Source organism: Heteronotia binoei, chromosome 19, assembly GCF_032191835.1.
Source record: "Heteronotia binoei isolate CCM8104 ecotype False Entrance Well chromosome 19, APGP_CSIRO_Hbin_v1, whole genome shotgun sequence".
Classification (NCBI taxonomy): Eukaryota; Metazoa; Chordata; class Lepidosauria; order Squamata; family Gekkonidae; genus Heteronotia; species Heteronotia binoei.
The window spans coordinates 5,868,358-5,892,164 of NC_083241.1; the positions used below are offsets into that span (position 1 = coordinate 5,868,358).

Sequence of the window (23,807 nt, forward strand, 5' to 3'; positions counted from 1 at the left end):
TTTGCTAACAAGCCTCTGCAGCTTAGAGGGAACATCGGTTCCCAGCATTCCAGTAGGCTGAGTTCAAGGAAAGCTGTCAGCTCCAAGCAAAGTACGCTCCACCTTTCCTGACCCTTCCCTTTTAAATGGCCAGCAGCAGGGCTGTTTTTGTAGGAAAAGCCCAGCAGGAGCTAGGCTTGCCAAGTCCAATTCAAGAAATATCTGCGGACTTTGGGGGTGGAGCCAGGAGACATTAGGGGCGGAGCCAAGATCAAGGCTGTGACAAGCATCATTGAACTCCAAAGGGAGTTCTGGCCATCACATTTAAAGGGACGGCACGCCTTTTCAAGCCTTCTTTCCATAGGAAATCATGAAGGATAGGGGCACCTTCTTTTGGGGCTCACAGAATTGGACCCCCTGGTCCAATCTTTTTGAAACTTGGGGGGTATTTTGGGGAGAGGCACTAGATGCTATACTGAAAATTTGGTGCCTCTATCCCAAATAACAGCCCCCCCAGAGCCCCAGATACCCACGGATCAATTCCCCATGATTTTCTATGGGAATAAATATCTATAGGGAATAATAGAGTTCTCAGCAGACATTTCCCTCTCCTCCCCCCGCTTTCTGACGACCCTGAAGCGGGGGAAGGGTCTCCAAACCAGGGGATCCCCTGCCCCCACCTGGGGATTGGCAACCCTAGCATGAGCTCATTTGCATATTAGGCCACACACCCCTGATGTCACCATTGTTTCATGCAGGGCTTTTTGGGTAGCACCAAGCCAGGAGAAGAAGAAGAAGAAGATATTGGATTTATATCCCGCCCTCCACTCCGAAGAGTCTCAGAGCGGCTCACAATCTCCTTTACCTTCCTCCCCCACAACAGACACCCTGTGAGGTGGGTGGGGCTGGAGAGGGCTCTCACAGCAGCTGCCCTTTCAAGGACAACCTCTGCCAGAGCTATGGCTGACCCAAGGCCATGCTAGCAGGTGCAAGTGGAGGATTGGGGGATCAAACCCGGTTCTCCCTGATAAGAGAGCTCTGGCTGACCCAAGGCCATTCCAGCAGCTGCAAGTGGAGGAGTGGGGAATCAAACCCGGTTCTCCCAAATAAGAGAGCTCTGGCTGACCCAAGGCCATTCCAGCAGGTGCAAGTGGAGGAGTGGGGAATCAAACCCGGTTCTCCCAGATAAGAGTCCGCACACTTAACCACTACACCAAACTGGCACAGGAGATAAAAATTACAGCACAGCTGATGCCACAGCTGATGGCGAAAGTAAAATAAAATAAAAGATAAAATAAAATTACTAATTTAGTACTCAGCTAAAAATTCCCCGTGTGTTTCACCAACAGGTTTCTTTAGGGGGAATCTGTAATATAGTACACAAATGCAATACTGAGTTCTCATAATGTTATAGCAATGGTTATTTTGTTAAAATTATGGAAATCAATAAAGTGTCGCTTTAAGAAAATCAAATTGCACTATGTACGGATTCCCTTGAAGATGCCTGTTGGAGAAATGCACAGGAAACTTTCAACCAAATATTAAAGTATATTTTTTACTTTTGTGGGACCATCTGCCTTGGACTTATTTTTTAAATGTCTTTTAAATATGAGCCCCGTGGTGCAGAGTGGTAAAGCTGCAGTACTGCAGTCTGAGCTCTCTGCTCATAACCTGAGTTTGATCTTGGCGGAAGCTGGTTCAGGTAGCCGGCTCAAGGTTGACTCAGCCTTCCATCCTTCCGAGGTCGGTCAAATGAGTACCAGCTTGCTGGGGGGAAAGTGTAGATGCTTGGGGAAGGCAATGGCAAACCACCCCGTCAAAAGTCTGTCAAGAAAACATCGTGATGCGACGTCACCCCAGAGTCAGAAACGACTGGTGCTTGCACGGGGGACTACCTTTTGCCCTTTTAAAAATAAACATTATATGAACATAACGCCGCCCCCACCAAAAAAAAAAAAAAAACCTGTATAGTTTTAAAGTCTCTTAGTGATTGCTGGGACCCTTTCTCTTTAGTTCCAAGCACGCCCACTTTTCCACACAGAGTTTCTGATAACCTGCCTCAAAGTGGGTAATAGACTATATTCTTGTGGCAGGGAGTTCTGCAGTCCACAATGATGAAGTCAGGTGCTTTCTTTGGCCTGCCCTGAAACAGAGTCTCTTCTTTCCACTGACTTATCGGTAACACCAAGGGTCAAAAGTTCTCTCTCTCCACACACCTTTCATAGTTTTATGCTTGGCCATCCCATTTATTTAAAACATGTATTAGTTTCCTTAACAGAGCCCATCTTACAACATAGATAAAATATGTAAAATTAATCAAACAAAAAACATATAGTTTAGTTTAGAAGAATTGCGGATTTATACCCTGCCCTTCTCCCTGAATCAGAGACTCAGAGTGGCTTACAATCTCCTATATCTTCTCCCCCCACAACAGACACCCTGTGAGGTGGGTGGGACTGAGAGGGCTCTCACAGCAGCTGCCCTTTCAAGGACAACTCCTGCGAGAGCTATGACTGACCCAAGGCCCTTCCAGCAGCTGCAAGTGGAGAAGTGGGGAATCAAACCTGGTTCTCCCAAGTAAGAGTCCACGCACTTAACCACTGCACCAAACTGGCTCTTAATTAAACCAGTTTGGTGTAGTGGTTAAGTGTGCGGACTCTTATCTGGGAGAACCGGGTTTGATTTCCCACTCCTTCACTTGCACCTGCTGGAATGGCCTTGGGTCAGCCATAGCTCTGGCAGAGGTTGTCCTTGAAAGGGCAGCTGCTGTGAGAGCCCTCTCCAGCCCCACCCACCTCACAGGGTGTCTGTTGTGGGGGAGGAAGGTAAAGGAGATTGTGATTCGCTCTGAGACTCTTCGGAGTGGAGGGCGGGATATAAATCCAATATCTTCATCTACCTCACAGGGTGTCTGTTGTGGGGGGGGGGGAAGGGAAAGGAGATTGTGAGCCGCTCTGAGACTCTTCGGAGTGGAGGGCGGGATATAAATCCAATATCTTCATCTACCTCACAGGGTGTCTGTTGTGGGGGAGGAAGGTAGAGGAGATTGCGAGCCGCTCTGAGACTCTTCGGAGTGGAGGGCGGGATATAAATCCAATATCTTCATCTACCTCACAGGGGGTCTGTTGTGGGGGAGGAAGGTAAAGGAGATTGTGAGCCGCTCTGAGACTCTTCGGAGTGGAGGGGGGGACAGAAATCCAATATCTTCTTCTTCTTCTAAAAACATATAGACTTCAGAGGATGGTGGAAGAAAGGAGGGCCTGGGGTGACTTTGTCTATGGAGTCGCAAAGAGTCAGAGTCGACATTGCAATTGAACAACAATAACAAAAACATATAAACCAAGATTTAAAAGCACAATTCAGGACTGCTAACAACTTAGCCCAATGCAGTGCTGGGAGGGGGGGGGGTGGCCTTCAGATGCCACAAATGTGTCTGAGTTAAGCCAGGGGGGTGCACAAACTCAGGCTGTTCGTGGGCTCAACTTCATGCCCCCTCACTCGAGTGGGAAATCCCTGATGGAAACAAACCTGTGACAGACAGCCAAATGGAAATATGCCAGTTACCTGGAAGTCAGTTTAATTCCTGCACTCCAGGATTCTAAATATGGCTTAAACTTGGTTTAGAATCCTAGTTGGGAGAAGAGGGGGGGGGGGGGGCTAACAGAAGTGAATCCACCTGCCGGCATTCACAGGTAAGGTAAGGAAAGGTCCCCTGTGCAAGCACCAGTCATTTCCGACTCTGGGGTGACGTTGCTCTCACAACGTTTTCACAGCAGACTTTTTTTACGGGGTGGTTTGCATTTCCTTTCCCCAGTCCTCTACACTTTCCCCCCAGCAAGCTGGGGACTCATTTGACCAACCTCGGAAGGATGGAAGGAACCTCATTTCCCCCAGTCCTCTACACTTTCCCCCCAGCAAGCTGGGGACTCATTTGACCAACCTCAGAAGGATGGAAGGAACCTCATTTTCCCCAGTCCTCTACACTTTCCCCCCAGCAAGCTGGGGACTCATTTGACCAACCTCGGAAGGATGGAAGGCTGAGTCCACCTCGAGCCGGCTACTTGAAAACCCAGCTTCCGCCAGGGATCGAACTCAGGTCGTGAGGAGAGCTTAGGACTGCAATACTGCAGCTTTAACACTCTGCGCCACGGGGCACTTCTTCACGGGTAAACCAGGATTCTAACCAGGATTATGCAAATGTTAATTTTGTGTCAGATTAACTCATGAAGCTGTCTTCTACGGAATCAGACCTCCTGGTCCATCAGTGGTCTATTCGGACCGGCCGTGGCTCTCCAGGGTCTCAGCGAGGTCTTTCACATCCCCTGCTGCCAGGTCTTTTAACTAGAGATGCTGGAGTTCGAACCTGGGACCTTCTGTATGCCAACCACAGGCTCTGCCCCTGAGCCACAGCGTGCAAGTTTGTTGTGATGTCCGAATGAAGTCCAAGTTGTGTGAGAGAGCGTGAAGAGCTCCACATCATTCATAATCACATACACTGCCGCGGCTCATCTTTTTCCTAAAACGAATCCTAACCTTGAGTCTAGGCTTGCCAGTCCCCAGGTCCCAGTGGGAGTTCTTCCGCTTTCCCAGGTTCCTTCCCGCTTCCAGTCAGCTGGCCAGTGGGGGGAAGCCCCACCTCCAGAGGACCATGTGCCTTTCCACCTCCGGAGGCTTCAGTCTCCGATTGAAAGGCTTCCTCTTGGGATGGTGTGTCTGTGTTACTTTGGAGAAGTTGGCAGCAACTCGTGAGTAGAGAGGCCAATCTCTCACTTCAGAGTCTCCAGAAACGGGGTGCGTGGGGGGGGGGGAGGGAAACGTCTGCTGAGCACATCATTATTCCCTATGTGGAGATCGATTCTCATAGGGTATAATGGGGAATTGATCTGGAGGTTTCGGGGGCTCTGGGGGAGCTGTTTCTTGAGGTAGAGGCACCAAAATTTCAATATAGTATCTAGTGGAACCAACTTCCGGAGGAAGTGCGGGCCCTGCGGAACCTTGACCAGTTCCGCAGGGCCTGCAAGACCGCCCTTTTCAGACAAGCCTATGCCAATATCGACTGCTGAGTTGCTAAGAATAAAGAACCGCCATCTATAATACGATCACGGAACTATCTAAACTGGCAGAACCAGCGCCAAACAATTTTATTGCTGCCAGATATATTTAATGTAATTTGAATTATGTATTTTAACTTAATTAACTGGTTTTTATGTTTAATTTCTTTTTAATTGTTAAATTTAAAGTTTTATCTATTTATGTTAATTGTGTGAAATGTTGTTAGCCGCCCTGAGCCGCCTAGGCGGGGAGGGCGGGATATAAATAAAATCTATTATTATTATTATTATTATTATTAGTGCCTCTCCTCAAAGTACCTCCCCAAGTTTCAAAACTATTGGACCAGGGGGTCCAATTCTATGAGCCCCAAAAGAAGGTGCCCCTATCCTTCATTATTTCCTATGGATGGAAGACATTTAAAAAGGTGTGCTGTCCCTTTAAATGTAATGGCCAGAACTCCCTTGGAGTCCAATGATGCTTGTCACACCCTTATTCCTGGCTCCACCCCCAGTGTCTCCCGGCTCCACCCCCAAAGTCCCCAGATATTTCTTGAATTGGACTTGGCAACCCTACTCATAGGGAAAGGGGCTGCAAAGTCCAGCTGTTAGCAACCTCCCCCTCCCCTTTTGTCTATTGTTTCAATGCCCCCCCCCCCAGCCATCGGACATACTTTGCGCTTGGTTGGCAGCGCATGAACAGCCCATTGTGCCAGTGGATGCTGGACTGGGGAACTCTGAGCTATGCCAGGTTAGCAAATTCTGCTTCTCCAGGCGGGGTGGGGTGGGGGGGTGTCTGCTGGCTGGCTTTGGTATTTGCTTATTAGATCTGTGACTCAGCTTTTTCGAATGCTAATTAAAAAGTGCTCTGATTTCAGCTTTAAGAGAAACCCTGCTCTGTTTGCCTGAGAGCTGCCCTCCATTTGAGGTATTTTGGTGCAGCAAGTAAAAGCTACACCCATTTAAGGGTTGCCAACTCGAGAAGGGGAAATTTGTGGAGATATAAAGGTCAAGTCTGGGGGGGTGGGGTTCAGGGAGGGGAGGAGCCTCAGCGGGCTATAACGTCATATTGTCCACCCTCCAAAGCAGCCGTTTTCTCCAGGCGAACTCGTCATCTCTGTAGTCTGGAGATCGGCTGCGATTTTGGGAAATCTCCAGGCCCTACCTGGAGGTTGGCAACTCTAGCCCATCCCCTCTCAAGCTTCCACCACAAACTGCCAGATCAAAACTTGAACCTAGCAGGAGGCAGCGAAGGCTTGGGAAAAGATGCCTCACTTTCCTAGCTGCTGATGTCTGGGGATCAGTTCAGCTCTTGCAGAGAAGAGTAATAATTCAGGACAGTAATTCAGGACATAGGAAAACGGAAAGTGAATCCAAATCTGTTTCTTTTGCACTGTTGCACACTCTCCTCTTTCCTCAAGTGGCAAGGCGTTCCAGAGGCAGTGTTGGCTGAGTTTGGCCTCCTTCAGAGAAGAAATTATTATAACACAGCGTATTGCTGGAGCTATTTATCTGACGCAAGTGATGCTCTGTATTCTTGGTGCTTGGATGGGGAGAGGCACAGTGGGAGGGCTTCTGGTGTCCTGGCCCCACTGATGGACCTCCTGATGGTGCCTGTTTTTTTTTGTCCACTATGTAACACAGAGTGTTGGACTGGATGGGCCACTGGCCTGATCCAACATGGTTTCTCCTATGTTCTTATGTAGGTCCATCAGTGGCTATTAGCCATAGCGTATTGTTGGAACTCTGTCTGAGGCAGTAATGCTCTGTATTCTTGGTGCTTGGGGGGGCACAGTGGGAGGGCTTCTAGTGTCCTGGCCCCACTGATAGACCTCCTAATGGCACGTGGTTTTTTTGGCCCCTGTGTGACAGAGTGTTGGACTGGATGGGCCATTGGCCTGATCCAACATGGCTTCTCTTAGGTTCTTATATAGGTCCATCAGTGGCTATTAGCCACAGAGTATTGATGGAACTCTCTGTCTGGGGCAGTGAAGCTCTTTATTCTTGATGCTTGGGGGGAGGCAACAGTGGGAGGGCTTCTAGTGCCCTGGCCCCACTGATGGACTTCCTGATGGCACCTGGGTTTTTTGGCCACTGTGTTTCACAGAGTTTTGGCCTGGATGGGCCATTGGCCTGATCCAACATGGCTACTCTTCTGTACTTAAACCCTGTTGGAGACTTAGTCTCTTTGTACTATCAGATCTATTTTTGGGGGGGGGGGGGCGGTAATGTGCATGGGTGGGTGGGTATGCACCTGGAAGTCATGCCAGCTTCTGGTGACTGACCCCTATTGGGGGCTGGAGGATATTCAGACAGGTGGCTGAATAAAGCCTGCCCCTGCCTCCAGCTCTGGTATTTCAAGGAGGTCTCCCATCCAAGTACTTGCAAGAGTCGACCCTGCTTAGCTTCGGACATCTGACCATTGAGCTCGTCTGGGCACTCCAGGTCAGGGTCTATCAGCTCTATTATCAATACACAAGCAGAGGCAGAGAACTCCTTCAAGGGCAGCATACCCGCTACCTCTGCCCCAAATTCCACAGAGAAAGGAGGAGAGAGAGTTCCCACATCCCAACAGAACATTGTTTTTGCATTTGTGGTTCACCTATGACAGAGAACCTGTCCCATTATATTCTATCTTGCCCACTCTACAACGTCCCCAGAATTAAATTTCTGTCTGGAGTGCTAACCTCCTTAAAAGCACGTTCAGAAACTTAAAAGATTATATTTCTGTCATCTGACAATGATCCTCATGTGTCCTACAGAGCAGGGGTGTCAAACGTTTGGCCCAGGGGCTGGATCAGGCCCCTGGAGGGTTCCTATCAGGCCCACGAGCAAATCTGCTTTCTTCTACCTCTCTGTTGCTTCCTTCTGCGTCACAGCTTGCTTTGCCAGGCTTGGTCATTTGCCCAGGAGCTACAGAGAAAAGCCTTGGTTTTCTCTATTGGCTGAGGCTCCTCCCATGGGGAGGAAGGAGAGGAAGAAGAGGTTACTTTGCCATGCTCTTCCAATCCCATAGTAGAGCTACTAAGCCAAGCCTCTTTTCCTTCTACTTGCTGAGCCTCCTCCTCATCCCCTGGGGAGCGAGGGGAAAAGCCAGAGCTTCCTTTGCCCAGTTCCCTCGATCACACAGGAGAGATACAAAATCTTTAATTGTGTTTTTCTGTGTCCTTTCTAAAGTTTGTATCTCCGCTACCTGGCATTGCATTTTATGACACTCGTGGCCCGGCCCGACAAGGTCTCGTTTACATCAGATCTGGCCCTTCTTACAAATGAGCTTGACATCCCTGCTACAGAGTCTCTTAGTTTGCTCTTGAAGCTAAGAAGGTAAGAGCAAGACTGATAACAAATGCTGTAACTTCTTGAGGTTGGCCTTTCCGGAGAACTTTTAAGGTGTTAATTGGGAACTCTGTTGTTCGGGTTCTGTGTTGTAAGGGCCAATGGCTATACACAATAAAATTTTGACTGGCTGACTGACTGAGAGAGAGAGAGTTGGGGGGAAATGGAGGGATTGTGGGACAATTCCTGGCACTGACCATCGCTCAGTTCTCCATACCTGGTCAGCCGTATCCATCACCTTCAGCAGAACCGGCTGTTGGTCGACCACTTCTTCTGAAGCATAGGTGTCCTCTGCGAAACAAAACAGAAAAACGCAAGCTTGTCTGAAGGGCAGCTTCTCATCTCTCCAAAGGGTAGGCTTGCCAATCCCCAGGTCCCAGCGGGGGTTCTTCCGCTTTCCCAGTCTCCTTCCCGCCCCCAGTCAGCTGGCCGACGGGGGAAGCCCCGGTCCCCAAACCCACCATGTGATTTTTTTCCCCCTCCGGAGGCTCCAGTCACTGATTGAAAGGGTGTGAATGGGGTGTCTGTGTTACTTGGAAGAAGTTGGCTGCAACTCGTGAGTAGAGAGGCCAAGCCCTCACTTCAGAGTTGCCAGAAAAGTGGGGGGGGGGGGGGGGAACGTCTGCTGAGAACTTCATTATTCCCTGTGTGGAGATTGATTCTCATAGGAAATAATAGAAAATATCCCCAGATATTTCTTGAATTGGACTTGGCAACCCTACCAAAGGGGGCTTTACCCTCAGGAGAAAGACTCAGGCCTCAACAGTCCACTGGGCCACAAAGAAGCTCTGCAAACTGCACAAAGTTAAGTGGGCAATTTGTGACTAAAACTTCTTGCCCTCTGGGGACATGGAGTGGGGCAAATTCCTTCCCCGATCCTGGGCTTGTGCTGTGGATTGTCAGGTCTGACTCAGGAAATATCTTGGAACTTCGGGGGTGGAGCCAGGAAACTTTGGGGGGTGGAGCCAGAAGCAAGCTTATGGCAAGCACGATTGAACTCCGAAGGGAGTTGTGGTCATCTCATTTATTTTTTAATTTATTTAATTTCTGTTATATTTATATCCCACCCATTCTATGCAGCCTTAAGGCAGCTGACAACATAAAATACACAATATACAATAAGCAATATTAAAACAATCAAATAGCATTGCAATAGTGCTACTTCATAACATCGAGTGCCTCTCCTCAAAACACCCTTCAAGTTTCAAAAAGACTGGACCAGGGGGTCCAATTCTATGAGCCCCCGGAAGGTGCCCCTCTCCTTCATTATTTCCAAACGGAGGGAAGGCATTGAAAAGGTGTGCGGTCACCTTTAATGGTAATCACCTTTAATGGCCAGAACTCCCTTTGGAGATCTGTTGTGCTTATGACACCCTTGATCGTGGCTCCACCTCCCAAAGTCTCCTGGCTCCACCCCCAATGTCCCCAGATATTTCTTGAGTTGGAGTTGGCAACCTTACTTCAGATGAACATAGTTGCCCACCTGGATGGATGTTTAGGAAGATAATAGTTCGTTCACAGAATTGCCAGTAAGTCGGGACTGGGTGTTAATTTCACACACACGGGCAGCCTTGCCTTGCCCTGCAGGAGGAGTTGCAGGCCACCCTTCTTGCCCTCTACTCCCGGCCTCGAAGCCTGACTCGAAACCGCCACCTGCCAAGTACCTGCAACTGAATCTCTCCACCTCCTGGTCACCGAGACACCAGTGAAGCCTTTGGCAGCCTGGTGCATATTTCTCCACAGAAGCACAAACAAGCGGAGAGAATGAGGGCTATTGTCCCGCCGAGGAGGGCCCTTGTTCTCAATCTCCATTTTTGGACCTCAAACACTTCTGGCTTCCGCAGCAGGGTTTCTCAAATATCTGGCCCTTCCACCTGCAACCGCCAGCCCAAAAATCCGTCACCGGCCACCTCTTCAGCAGGTAAACACATCGCCTCCTTTTATGCGATGGCAGGCATGCTCCGTGCTTGGAGTTGCCAACTACCAGGTGGTACCTGGAGACCTTCTACTATTATGATTGGTCTCCAGATGACCAAGATCAGCACCCCTGAAGAAAATGGCTGCCTGGGAAGGTGGACTCTAGGGCAAGGGTGTCGAACTCATTTGTTGTGAGTGCCGGATCTGACATAAATGAGACATGTTGGGCCAGACCATATGTGTACCTATTTAAGATTAAAGGGCTGGAACACTTTCCCTATGAAGAAAGGTTGAAACGCTTAGGGCTCTTTAGCTTGGAGAAACGTCGACTGCGGGGTGACATGATAGAGGTTTACAAGATAATGCATGGGATGGAGAAAGTAGAGAAAGAAGTACTTTTCTCCCTTTCTCACAATACAAGAACTCGTGGGCATTCGATGAAATTGCTGAGCAGACAGGTTAGAACGGATAAAAGGAAGTACTTCTTCACCCAAAGGGTGATTAACATGTGGAATTCACTGCCACAGGAGGTGGTGGCGGCCACAAGCATAGCCACCTTCAAGAGGGGGTTAGATAAAAATATGGAGCAGAGGTCCATCAGTGGCTATTAGCCACAGTGTGTGTGTGTGTGTATATATATATATATATTTGGCCGCTGTGTGACACAGAATGTTGGACTGGATGGGCCATTGGCCTGATCTAACATGGCTTCTCTTACGTTCTTATGTTCTTAAGATTAAGTAGCAGAGATATAATTTTTATAAAGAACACAGACAAACACAATATATATATATATATATATATATATATATATATATATATATATATATATATATATATATATATATATATATATATATATATATATATATATATATATATATATTTGTTTTTATATATATAAAAACTTTAAACGTTAGCACTCATTGGTCTTAAAGGTGCTTTTTTGTATTTCTCCCATGGGATCCAAGGAACTGAGAAAAGAAGCCCGGGCTCTTTCCTTCCTTCCCCAGGGGACTGAGGGGAGGAACCTCAGCCAATAGAAGGAAGAGAGGCTTGGCACAGTAGCTCCACTGCGCAATTAAGAGAGCCTGACAAAGCAAGCTCTGCATCCTCCCCCCATTCCTCAGCCAATGGAGAAAACAGAGGTTTTGCTCTACGGCTCCTGTGTGATAGGAGCAAGCCTTGCAAAGCAAACTGTTATGCAGAAGGAAGCAAGAGAGAGGGAGAAGGAAGCAGATGACAGCCAGTTGCTCGGGGGCCTGATAGAGCCCTCCAGGGGCGTGAGTCGGGACCTGGACCACATGTTTGACACACCTGCTCTAGGTCATTAGACCCTGCTCAGGTCCCTATCTTCCTCAGGTTCCACCCCCCAAGTCTCTAGGACAGGGGTGTCGAAGTCATTTGTTATGAGGGCTGAATGTGACATACATGAGACCTCATCGGGCCAGGCCGTGTGTATCATAAAATGAAATGCCAGGGAGCAGAGATATAAACTTTATAAAGGACACAGACAAACACAAAGATTTTTTTTTAAACTTAAAGCATGCTTAAAACATTAGCACTCGTTGGACTTAAATGATGATTTCTCTGCATCTCTCCCAGGGGATCCAGGGAACGGGGCAAAGGAAGCTCTGGCTCTTTCCTTCCTTCCCCAGGGGACCAGGAGGGGGAAGAGCCTCAGCCAGTAGAAGGAAGAGAGGCTTGGCTCAGTAGCTCTGCTGTGCGGTTGAGAGACCCTGGTAAAGCAAGCTATTTCTCCCCCCTTCGTCCCCAAGGGAGCAGCCTAAGCCAATGGAGAAAATAAAGGCTTTGCTCTGTAGTTCCTGTGCGATTGAGCAAGCCTTGCAAAGCAAGCTGTGACGCAGAAGGAAGCAAGAGAGAGAGAAGGAAGCAGAAAATGGTTGCTTTGGAGCAGTGTTCCCTCTAAGCTGAGTTAGTGTGAACTAGCTAAGTTTTTTAGCCTCTGGCTCACATGTTTTTGTCTTAGCTCAGGAAGGACGGCCCCACAGCCAACTGATGTGTGCAGTGGCCGAATTGCTCACTCACAACTGTAATGCCAGTAGCTCAGTTTGGTGTAGTGGTTAAGTGTGCAGATTCTTATCTGGGAGAACCAGGTTTGATTCCTCACTCCTCCACTTGCAGCTGCTGGAATGGCCTTGGGTCAGTCATAGCTCTCGCAGAGTTGTCCTTGAAAGGGCAGCTTCTGGGAGAGTTCTCTCAGCCCTACCCACCTTACAGGGTGTAGATTGCAGGGCAGGAAAGCAAAGGAGATTGTGAGTCACTCTGAGATTCTGAGATTTGGCGCGGAAGGCAGGATATTAAAATCCAATCTCAACTTCTTCTCACAGAGCAGAATTTTTGCTCACAAGATCCCACAGCTTAGAGGGAGCATCGCTTCGGACGGGTGGACTCTGTGGCGTTTTACCCTGCTGATGTCCCTCCAGGAATTTCCCAAAAATCCGGAGTTGGCAACTCCACATTTCTGCATCTCTGCAACTTTTGTGCAGAGCGCTGGAAGTCCTCTGCCGCTGGGGAGAAAACTCTCTGGCTCCGCTCTTTGAAAGATCTCCTCCCTCCCAGAACTACCTCCTCCCCCACCCCCATCTTCGAGTCTCTCGTTTCTTCCAGATGGAGAGCCACTGGGCAGAGGCCCAGGGGACTGCAGTCCTGCCATGGAAATTCCACCCCCACCCCGGCGGTTCTGGACTGTCCCGGCAAAGCACAACAACAGTGACCTTCAAGCCAGAGGAAGGGAAAAAAAAAAAACTCGGTCCAATTAAAAGTGCCTTCGTGCCCTTTCCTCACCACTAAATTAATGTTGAGTGATTCATGCGGAGATATATTTTTCGGAGTCATGTTTTTGCAGGGACTTCAGAGCTCTGGAAACGGCCCAGTTCGCTTCCTCTCTTGAAAAAACCGAAGTCAGCCTTAAGCTTCAGAGATAGGAGATTTGGGGACTGGATCCTTTTCAGAATTAAACCCTCAGATGAGGATTGGGAGAGGGCTCCTAAATCTCGCTAAATTTTGCCATGAATCATTCCCAGGTCCTGGCTGTCTTTGTCAAGTTGGCAGATAACAATTTTTCAAACCCGGACCGATGGAACAAACTATGCCTAGAATGTCAAACATCCGGCAGGCTAAGCTTTGACTGCAAGCACTAAGGTCTCAGATCAGCCTGCGTTGTGGGGGAAGATCACAGCACAGAACTGCAAGTTTCTGACTAATTCAGACATAAGAACATAAGAGAAGCCATGTTGGATCAGGCCAATGGCCCATCCAGTCTAACAATCTGTGTCACAGAGTGTGACACAGAGTGTTGGACTGGATGGGCCATTGGCCTGATCCAACAGGGCTTCTCTTATGTTCTTATGTGACACAGAGTGTTGAACTGGAGGGCCATTGGCCTGATCCAATAGGGCTTCTCTTATGTTCTTATGTGACACAGTGTGTTCGACTGGATGGGCCATTGGCCTGATCCAACAGGGCTTCTCTTATGTACTTATGTGACACAGAGTGTTGGACTGGATAGGCCACTGGCCTGATCCAATAGGGCTTCTCTTATGTTCTTATGTGACACGGTGTGTTCGACTGGATGGGCCATTGGCCTGATCCAACATGGCTTCTCTTATGTTCTTATGTGACACAGAGTGTTGAACAGGAGGGCCATTGGCCTGATCCAATAGGGCTTCTCTTATGTGACACAGTGTGTTCGACTGGATGGGCCATTGGCCTGATCCAACAGGGCTTCTCTTATGTACTTATGTGACACAGAGTGTTGGACTGGATGGGCCACTGGCCTGATCCAACATGTCTTCTCTTATGTTCTTATGTGACACAGTGTTGGACTGGATGGGCCACTGGCCTTATCCAATAGGGCTTCTCTTATGTTCTTATGTGACACAGTGTGTTCGACTAGATGGGCCATTGGCCTGATCCAACAGGGCTTCTCTTATGTACCTATGTGACACAGAGTGTTGAACTGGAGGGGCCATTGGCCTGATCCAACAAGGCTTCTCTTATGTTCTTATGTGACAGAGTGTGTTCGACTGGATGGGCCATTGGCCTGATCCAACAGGGCTTCTCTTATGTACTTATGTGACACAGAGTGTTGGACTGAATGGGCCACTGGCCTGATCCAACATGGCTTCTCTTATGTTCTTATGTGACACAGAGTGTTGAACTGGAGGGGCCATTGGCCTGATCCAACAGGGCTTCTCTTACGTTCTTATGTGACAGAGTGTTGGACTGGATGGGCCATTGGTCTGATCCAACATGGCTTCTCTTATGTTCTTATGTGACACAGAGTGTTGAACTGGAGGGGCCATTGGCCTGATCCAATAGGGCTTCTCTTATGTGACACAGAGTGTTGAACTGGAGGGCCATTGGCCTGATCCAACATGGCTTCTCTTATGTTCTTATGTGACACAGAGTGTTGGACTGGATGGGCCACTGGCCTGATCCAACATGGCTTCTCTTATGTTCTTATGTGACACAGACTGGATGGGCCACTGGCCTGATCCAACAGGGCTTCTCTTATGTTCTTCTGTGACACAGAGTGTTGGACTGGAGGGCCATTGGCCTGATCCAACATGGCTTCTCGTACGTTCTTAAGATTTTCCAGCATGTTCTGTGCCAGTGCAAAAGTCAGTTCAAGTGGAGTGCTAACCCTGCACATTTTTTCTGGGTGAATTGAACCACAAACACTCCCAATAATCTATTGAAGTGGAGCATTAGAGAGGAAGGCCAGGGGCGGGGCAGTCTGGAGTCTGAGGGGATCTTTGTCACCAGTGCTGGTCTTCTCACTGTGGGATTTAATTCCCACCTCTGCCCCATGCCAATCAGCAATTGATTTGCGAACATCATAGCCAGCAACAGGAAAAGAATAAAAAGTCTTTCTCTTAGCAGACCCCGAAAGAAGAAAAACTGAATCCTGATAAACTTCAGTGATATTTGAACTCTCTATGTGGGGCAGCCCGGCTGCAATTCCATTTAATTTTTTCTTTTTAAAATCATCACAAATCTGGTCTGCCAGAAACCAGGAGGATAGCAGGGAAAACGCTAGAATGCAACAGGCTGCCAATGACATTACACCAGTCCTCTGCAAAAACTGAACAAACAAACCATTGCAATCCCAGCTTAAAAGGCTAGTTGGAAGCAACCTACCATTTTAGAACAAGAATAGAAGTTGGCAATTTAAACAAACTCTAGGTGTGTGGGAAAAGACACCCACTTGCTAGGCATCACTTGTGTTAATTGCCTACTGCAGCTCTGCCGTGTGGGAAGAAAGACAGTAATACAAATAAAGCGTTTGGAGGATTTTTTAAGTCCGTGCAGCCTTTCTATACAATCAGCATTTTTTCCATCTCTGCTTTCCTTGGTATGTGGGCCTGAAAACTGGCGGCTCGTTTCTGTCTGCGGCAAATCCACATCACGTTCTGGCGAGGGCCATTTCAGGCCAACGAGCCTCTCTCCAAAAGGCAGACGTGAAGTTTTCCAAGCATTCATCAGAGTTCTAAGGACAGGACCTTCCTTTTCTGCTGTGCTCTTTCTAAGCACTCTTAGGACTGCTACAAACAGTTGCTTAAAAATATTTCCTGGAGTCTTTTGCCCCTAGAGGGTCTCTGCTGGTGTGAGGCGGGCATCAATTGTTTTCCAGAAACCAGAAGTGTGAGTTTTGCATGCCGCCAACAGGTTCACATTTGAGAATTCTGTGGTCATCGGGGCTTTTTTTTTTTTGTAGCAGGAACTCCTTTGCATATTAGGCTGCACACCCCTGATGTAGCCGATCCTCCAAGAGCTTTCAGGGCTCTTCATACAAGGCCTACTGTAAGCTCTTTGAAGATTGGCTACATCAGGGGTGTGTGGCCTAGTATGCAGAAGAGTTCCTGCTACAAAAAAAGCCCATAAGCATAAGAGGAACCTAGAAACGACTGCGTGTGTTGGGAGCTCCCGATATCGATGCTTCCAATATGTGTAGTCCCCAGGTTGTTCAAAGAGGGGCAACATGTGCCTTTTGCAGATGTGGAATGCAAAAGCCAGAACCCTTAAAAACCCAGGGTCATTTTGCATGTGCTGAAGCTGAGGAATACCTACCTGGCACCTGTTCAGAAAGGGGTGGGTGGGAAATGTCTGCTTGGCACTCCATTATACCCTATAGAGACCGGTTCCCATAGGGCAGATGTGGGGAACCTTTTTTTCTGCCGAGGGCCGTATGGATATTTATAACATCATTCGCGGGCCACAAAAAATTATCAACTTAAAAAACAGTGCTCCGCCAAGGGAGAACGATTCAGGCCAGCAAAATTAATGCAAATAATTGTTTTTTCTGTTTGAAGTCATGTGGGGAGAGCCTAATCTGGCACACACACACACACGGCCCGCTGCCCTAGGCAAATGCTTAGGTCCAGGGCTTTTTTGTAGAAAAAGCCCAGCAGGAGCTCAGTAACATATTAGACCACATCCCCTAATATTAGCATATTAGGTCTCACACTCATTAGCATATTAGGCCACACCCTCAGGATAATCAAGTGCAAACTGACAGTAACTTTTCCAGGCCCTGCAGAAATTCTGGCCGGCCAGCCAGGCCCCAGGGAGGCTGCCGCACAGTACATCTGGGCCCTGCGATCCCTGCCTGGCCCCAGGGAGGCTGCTGCACAGTGTGGCTGGGCCCCACGATCCTCGCTGGCCAGCCAGGCCACAGAGAGGCTGCCACATGGCTCGGTTCGGCCCAGCAATCCCCGAGGGCCACACCAAGTGACCTCGAGGGCCGTAAACGGCCCACGGAATGGAGGTTCCCCACCCTTGCCATAGGGTATAATGGAGAATTTATCTGTGGATATCTGGGGCTCAGGGGGGGCTGTTTTTGGAGATAGAGGCACCGGATTTGTAGCATAGCATCCAATTAGGGTTGCCAAGTCCAATTCAAGAAATATCTGGGGACTTTGGGGGTGGAGTCAGGAGACTTTGGGGGTGGAGCCAGGAGACATTAGGGGTGGAGCCAAAATCAAGGCTGTGACAAGCACAATTGAACTCCGAAGAGAGTTCTGGCCATCACATTTAAAGAGACGGCATACCTTTTCAATGCCTTCCTTCCATAGGAAATAATGAAGGATAGGGGCACCTTCTTTTGGGGCTCATAGAATTGGTCCAATCTTTTTGAAACTTGGGGGGTATTTTGGGGAGAGGCACTAGATGCTATACTGAAAATTTGGTGCCTCTACCCCAAAAAACAGCCCCCCCCCAGAGCCCCAGATACCCGCAGATCAATTCTCCATGATTTTCTATGGGAATAAATCTCCATTGGGAATAACAGAGTTCCCAGCAGACATTTCCCTCCCCCCCCCTTGCTTTCTGACGACCCTGAAGTGGAGGGAGGGCCTCCAAACTGGGGGGTCCCCTGCCCCCACCTGGGGATTGGCAACCCTACATCCAATGCATCTCCTCAAAACATCCTCTAAGTTTCAAAGGGACTGGACCAGGGGGTCCAATTCTATCAGCCCCCAAAGAAGATGCCCCTGTCCTCCATTATTTCCAATAGAGGGGAGGTATTTAAATGGTGTGTGGTCCCTTGAAATGTGATTGCCAGAACTCCCTTTGGAGTTATGCTTATCATAACCTTGCTCCTGGCTCCACCCCCAAAATCTCCTGGCTCCACCCCCAAAGTCCCCAGATATTTCTTGAATTGGACTTGGCAAGCCTATGTATACCTCTAGAGTTTGCTGCAGACATGCAGTAGCTCTCTAAGGTTAGGCTCAACCTATATCGTTAAATGTTAAAGATGATAAAGAAGCAAGTCCAGACAGAATAAGCAGAGCGAAACAAACAAAAAAAAAACTCAATAACTCATCCCCAAGCAAGTACGTTAACATCTTACCTAAATTAGGATCGTATTCACTTATAAACCTCTTGGTCAGAAATTTCACCGTCAGAGCTATAGGGAACAAGACAGAAGAGCTATTTAGTACATGCAATTTGCAGCATCAAAAGTGGAAAGATGAGGAGTTGGATCCAGATTAAATTTTCCACCCTGCCTTCTGTCGGTGGAACAGAACTTTCTGGCTTCTCCCTCCTCGCCCATTGAGCTGCCAAAAATGCTGCTCTTGGGGGAAACGGTGTGAAGAACAAATGGCTACAGCTAGAACAGCCCTGTTTTGGCTGGGCCAAGCTAGCCTGTTTTCGTCAGACCTTAGAAACTAAGTAGGGTCAGCCCTGGTTGTCAAGCATGCGGGTTCAATGACGAGTTGAGGTTGCTACAAAGACTACGTTTATTGACAGACCGATACTTTGGCTCAAGCCGTGGCTTGAGAAGAATGAAACCAATACATTGATACACAACTTTTAAGATACACTTCAAAGGGATTCCTACGGGAGGGGAAGCAGGGGAGCGTTCACACATAGAATATCAAAACTACATACATTCCCAGGGCGTTATCAGGCATTCGGCCTTGCATTGCCCAGATGGCTCATCCTCCCGCAGAAGGATTCATGGGAAGGTGCTGATTGCTTTGTTCCCTCTAATTAACAGTCATAAAGCAAAGAGGAGCCAGGAAAGAATAATAAACTAACAGCATTTGGTTCTCTCGGATCTTACCCAGGCCTACTTTTGTCAGACCATAAACCCATCAGTTATTGATTAGAATTAGCCACGCTTGACACTGGTTAGTATTTGGATGGGAGACCACCAAGAAAGTCCAGAGCTGCTACACAGAGACAGGCAAGCCGCCTTTTAATGTCTCTTGCCTCGAAAACACCTCAGCTTGACAGCAGCTGGAACAGGGAACTGGCAGAATTCCACCTCCCCTTGCTCCAGCCCAACGTTTTGTCTGTCTCCAACCCACCACTTTTGGATTTGCATGCACGGAAAAGATTCTCCAATCAGGAAAAGGTTCCAGCGGACCTTGGGCAAGCGGTTTATCTCACACAAGGTCCCGCACGTGTGACCGAGCATTCCACCACGTCAACCTGAAACGAGTGGCAAATCCCTTCCTACCAACTGGAAGGATGAATTGGGTAACTACTAGGGCTGCCGGGTCAAGAAAGAACCGGGGACTCTGGGGATGGAGCCAGGAGACTTTGGGGGTGGAGCCAGAAGCAAGGGTGTGAGAAGCATGATTGGACGCTGCATAATGAAGGAGAGGGGCACCTTCTTTGGGGGCTCATAGAATCGGACCCCTCGGTCAAACTTTTGAAACTTGGGGAGTGTTTTGAGAAGATGCTGAAAATTTGGTGCCTCTACCTCAAATAACAGCCCTGCCAGAGACTTAGAGACCCACAGATCAATTCTCCATCATACCCTATGGCAGCAGTGACCAACGGTAGCTCTCCAGATGTTTTTTGCCTACAACTTCCATCAGCCCCAGCCAGCATGGCCAATGGCTGGGGCTGATGGGAGTTGCAGGCAAAAAACATCTGGAGAGCTACCGTTGGCCACCCCTGCCCTATGGGAATTGGTCCCCATAGGGAATAATGGAGTGCCCAGCAGACATTCCCCCACCCCCCGGGCTTTCCGATGACCCTGGGGGAAATGGTTTTTTGAGGTAGAGGCACCAAATTTTCAGCATAGCATCTGGTGCTTCTTCTCAAAACACCCTCCAAGTTTCCCCAAAAGACTGGACCAGGGGGTCCAATTCTATGAGCTCCAAAAGAAGGTGCCCTAGCCTTGATTATTGCCAAATGGAGGGAAGAAGAAGAAGAAGAAGAAGAAGAAGTTATTGGATTTATATCCCGCCCTCCACTCCGAAGAGTCTCAGAGCGGCTCACAATCTCCTTTCCCTTCCTCCCCCACAACAGACACCCTGTGAGGTAGATGAAGATATTGGATTTATATCCCGCCCTCCACTCCGAAGAGTCTCAGAGCGGCTCACAATCTCCTTTCCCTTCCTCCCCCACAACAGACACCCTGTGAGGTAGATGAAGATATTGGATTTATATCCCGCCCTCCACTCCGAAGAGTCTCAGAGCGGCTCACAATCTCCTTTCCCTTCCTCCCCCACAACAGACACCCTGTGAGGTACATGAAGATATTGGATTTATATCCCGCCCTCCACTCCGAAGAGTCTCAGAGCGGCTCACAATCTTCTTTCCCTTCCTCCCCCACAACAGACACCCTGTGAGGTAGATGAAGATATTGGATTTATATCCCGCCCTCCACTCCGAAGAGTCTCAGAGCGGCTCACAATCTCCTTTCCCTTCCTCCCCCACAACAAACACCCTGTGAGGTAGATTAAGATGTTGGATTTATATCCTGCCCTCCACTCCGAAGAGTCTCAGAGCGGCTCACAATCTCCTTTACCTTCCTCCCCCACAACAGACACCCTGTGAGGTAGATGAAGATATTGGATTTATATCCTGCCCTCCACTCTGAAGAGTCTCAGAGTGGCTCACAATCTCCTTTACCTTCCTCCCCCACAACAGACACCCTGTGAGGTGAGTGGGGCTGAGAGGGCGCTCACAGCAGCTGCCCTTTCAAGGACAAGCTCTGCCAGAGCTCTGGCTGACCCAAGGCCATGCCAGCAGGTGCAAGTAGAGGAGTGGGGAATCAAACCTGGTTCTCCCAGATAAGAGAGCTCTGGCTGACCCAAGGCCATGCCAGCAGCTGCAAGTGGAGGAGTGGGGAATCAAGCCCGGTTCTCCCAGATAAGAGAGCTCTGGCTGACCCAAGGCCATGCCAGCAGGTGCAAGTGGAGGAGTGGGGAATCAAACCCGGTTCTCCCAGATAAGAGTCCGCACACTTAACCACTACACCAAACTGGCTCTTAAAAGGTGTGTGGTCTCTTTCAATGTGATGGCCAGAACTCCCTTTGGGGTTCAATCATGCTTGTCACAACCTTGATCTTGGCTCCACCCCAAAGTCTCCTGGCTCCACCCCCAAAGTACCCAGATATTTCTTGAATTGGACTTGGCAGCCCTACTTCTGAATCAGATCCTGGGGTTCTTCAGGGTCAGCATCCCCATAGAAAATCATGGAGAATTGATCCGCGGGTATCTGGAGCTCTAGGGGGACTGTTTGTTGGGGTAGAGGCACCAAATTTTCAGTACAGCATCTAGTGCCTCTCCCCAAAATACCCCCCAAGTTTCCAATTCTATGAGCCGCAAAAGAAGGTGCCCCTATCCTTCATTATTTCCTATGGAAGGAAGGCATTGAAAAGGTGTGCCGTCCCTTTCAATGTGATGGCCAGAACTCCCTTTGGAGTTCAATTATGCTTCTCACAGCCTTGATCTTGGCTCCACCCCCAAAATCTCCTGGCTCCACCCCCAAAGTTCCCAGATATTTCTTGAATTGGACTTGGCAACCCTAAACCTGGGGATTGGCAAGCCTATCCAATGATGTGCAAGTGCGGGAACTTTTGTGTGTATATCTTTGGCCCCGTTGGCCCAGTTCAATAGCCTTAGTTTAACCGTTGCCAGGAGTCATTTTGTAGAAAAATAAGTGGCTGAGCTCATTAGCATATGCTGCCTTGCCCCCCCCCCCCACTCCGGCATCTAAAAGCAACCCAATGCAAGAAAGGAGAGTCCCGGGCGAGCAAGTTCTGCTTGGGCTGGCTAGAGATCCAGCCAGCCCAAGCAGGCCTTGCTTACCTGGGGCTCTCCTGGGCCGCCCCCCCCCCCCACTTAAAAGTCCAGCAAGCTACCCACCACCCAAAATCACATCAGAAGTAGAGAAAGGGCGGCATGGGCTTCTCCAGGGGTTAATGAGGGCTGCTGGGGGTGCGGCAAAGCCCCTGGTGGCTGGCTGGCTGCCCGCTCTCCTAATCCAGGGATTGTTATGCAGCTGCACCTCCTATTCAGTGGACCAGGTAGGTGGGGAGGAGGAGGGGGAACCCTCAGAAAGGTTCAGGAGCTGCGCTCCTGTGAGCTCCTGCTGAGTCTGACCATTACCTTGCTGTAATCACAAGAAAGAATTTTGATCAAACGCAACCAACTCTCCTGATGCATTGAACCCACTATTCAACCCCACATTAAACCAGGGTTTGGGCAACTGATGGGAGGGTTCTAGGTGGAGATATTGGCGGGGGATGCGAAGACAGCTGCAGTTCTCTGTCAGTTCCAGTAAAAAGAAGAAAAAAGGAACTGACATAGGTAGCTCTAGGAATGACCAGAAACTTCATGGTAAAGCCACAGAGATTCCAGCGGTGCTTAGGGCAACCTACGTCACTTCCGAAGGTGATGTGGAAGTGTATGCAGTGCTGCAGGATTTTATTTTAATCGTTCTAATCGTTCGCTTTGCTGCCACTCAGAACAGGAATGGAGGGAACGGGGAACCCTAAGCGACGATCTTCAGAACAGCAAGAGAAGAGTTGGGCCCACCATCTCTTCCCCCTTCCTCTCACCTGATTTTCCGGACCCTCGGGATCCTAAAATGGCCAGGTTGCATTCTGGGAGGAGGCTGTGGGGGTGGCGCTCAGAAGCAGAGGAGGTGGTCCGCGGCTTGCCGAACATGGAAGACATCCTATGTGGATGCAAATGGAATCAGAGGGGATGTTAAGTTTAAGTTGAGTTAAGTTAAAGAATTGTGATTAATTAATGGCATCTATTCGTGGGCGAATATCAGCCTTCGGATTCCATGAAACACGGATTAAGACACTAAAAAGATCGGAATGAAAACAAAAAACACCATTAGCATTTATGCTGCAGGATAAGCATTCACGGTGTCCTAAGTGCCAATAGTTTTCACGACCTTTGATGAATATTGATTCCTAAGTAAATACATGCATTTTTTTTTTAAAAAGACTTGCTTTCATAGGCTTGACTTGTTTTGATTTACTTGTTCATACTGCAGTATTGTTCCGTTTGTGAGCTGCCTCCAGTTGAATTTCTCGACAATGCAGCAGACAAATAATCATAAATAAGATTGCCCAAATAACATTTCTCTCTTTTCCCCCCCATCTCATTAGATAGCAGAGATATAAACTTTTTAAAGGACACAAACGTGACTAAAGTTTTTTTTTTTAATTTAAAAAACTTAAAATAACATGCTTAAAACATTAGCACGCATTGGTCTCAAAGGTGCTTTCTTTGTATTTCTCCTATGGGATCCAGGGAACTGGGCAAAGGAAGCGCTGGCTCTTTCCTTCCTTCCCCAGGGGGCCAGGAGGGGGAGGAGCCTCAGCCAATAGAAGGAAGAGAGGCTTGGCTCAGTAGCTCTGCTGTGCAGTTGAGAGAGCCTGACAAAGCAAGCTCTGCTTACCACCCTTCCTTCCCAAGAGAGGAGCCTCAGCCAATGGAGAAAATAGAGTCTTTGCTCTGTAGCTCCTGTGCGATTGAGTAAGCCTGGCAAAGCAAGCTGTGATGCAGAAGGAAGCAAGAGAGAGGGAGAAGGAAGCAAACAGGAGCCAGTCGCTTGGGGGCCTGATAGGAGCCCTCTGGGGGCCTGATTGGTCCCCAGGCCGCATGTTTGACACCCCTGCCATAGAGTCCAACTTCCAAAATGGTCTCAGAGCGGCTCAGAATCTCCTTTCCCTTCCTCCCCCACAACAGACACCCTGTGAGGTGGGTGGGGCTGGAGAGGGCTCTCACAGCAGCTGT

General features: G+C 48.7%; 2 protein-coding genes across 2 annotated transcripts in view; both read right to left on the reverse strand.

The window, feature by feature from the left end:
• LOC132587810 (ATP-dependent Clp protease ATP-binding subunit clpX-like, mitochondrial) overlaps positions 1–7,538 on the reverse strand; it is a 47,091-nt gene extending 39,553 nt beyond the window's left edge. The window contains 1 exon segment of the mRNA XM_060260187.1: positions 7,448–7,538. Coding sequence (XP_060116170.1) covers positions 7,448–7,538 — 91 coding nt within the window.
• Positions 1–22,730, reverse strand: part of RASL12 (RAS like family 12) — an 80,884-nt gene extending 58,154 nt beyond the window's left edge. Inside the window, exons 1-3 of the mRNA XM_060260095.1 lie at positions 22,613–22,730; positions 18,157–18,213; positions 8,581–8,654 (exon numbers count right to left, since the gene is read on the reverse strand). Of these exons, the coding sequence (XP_060116078.1) occupies positions 8,581–8,654; positions 18,157–18,213; positions 22,613–22,730 (249 nt within the window). The remainder of the gene's footprint in view (positions 1–8,580; positions 8,655–18,156; positions 18,214–22,612) is intronic.
• Positions 22,731–23,807: the final 1,077 nt, after the last annotated feature.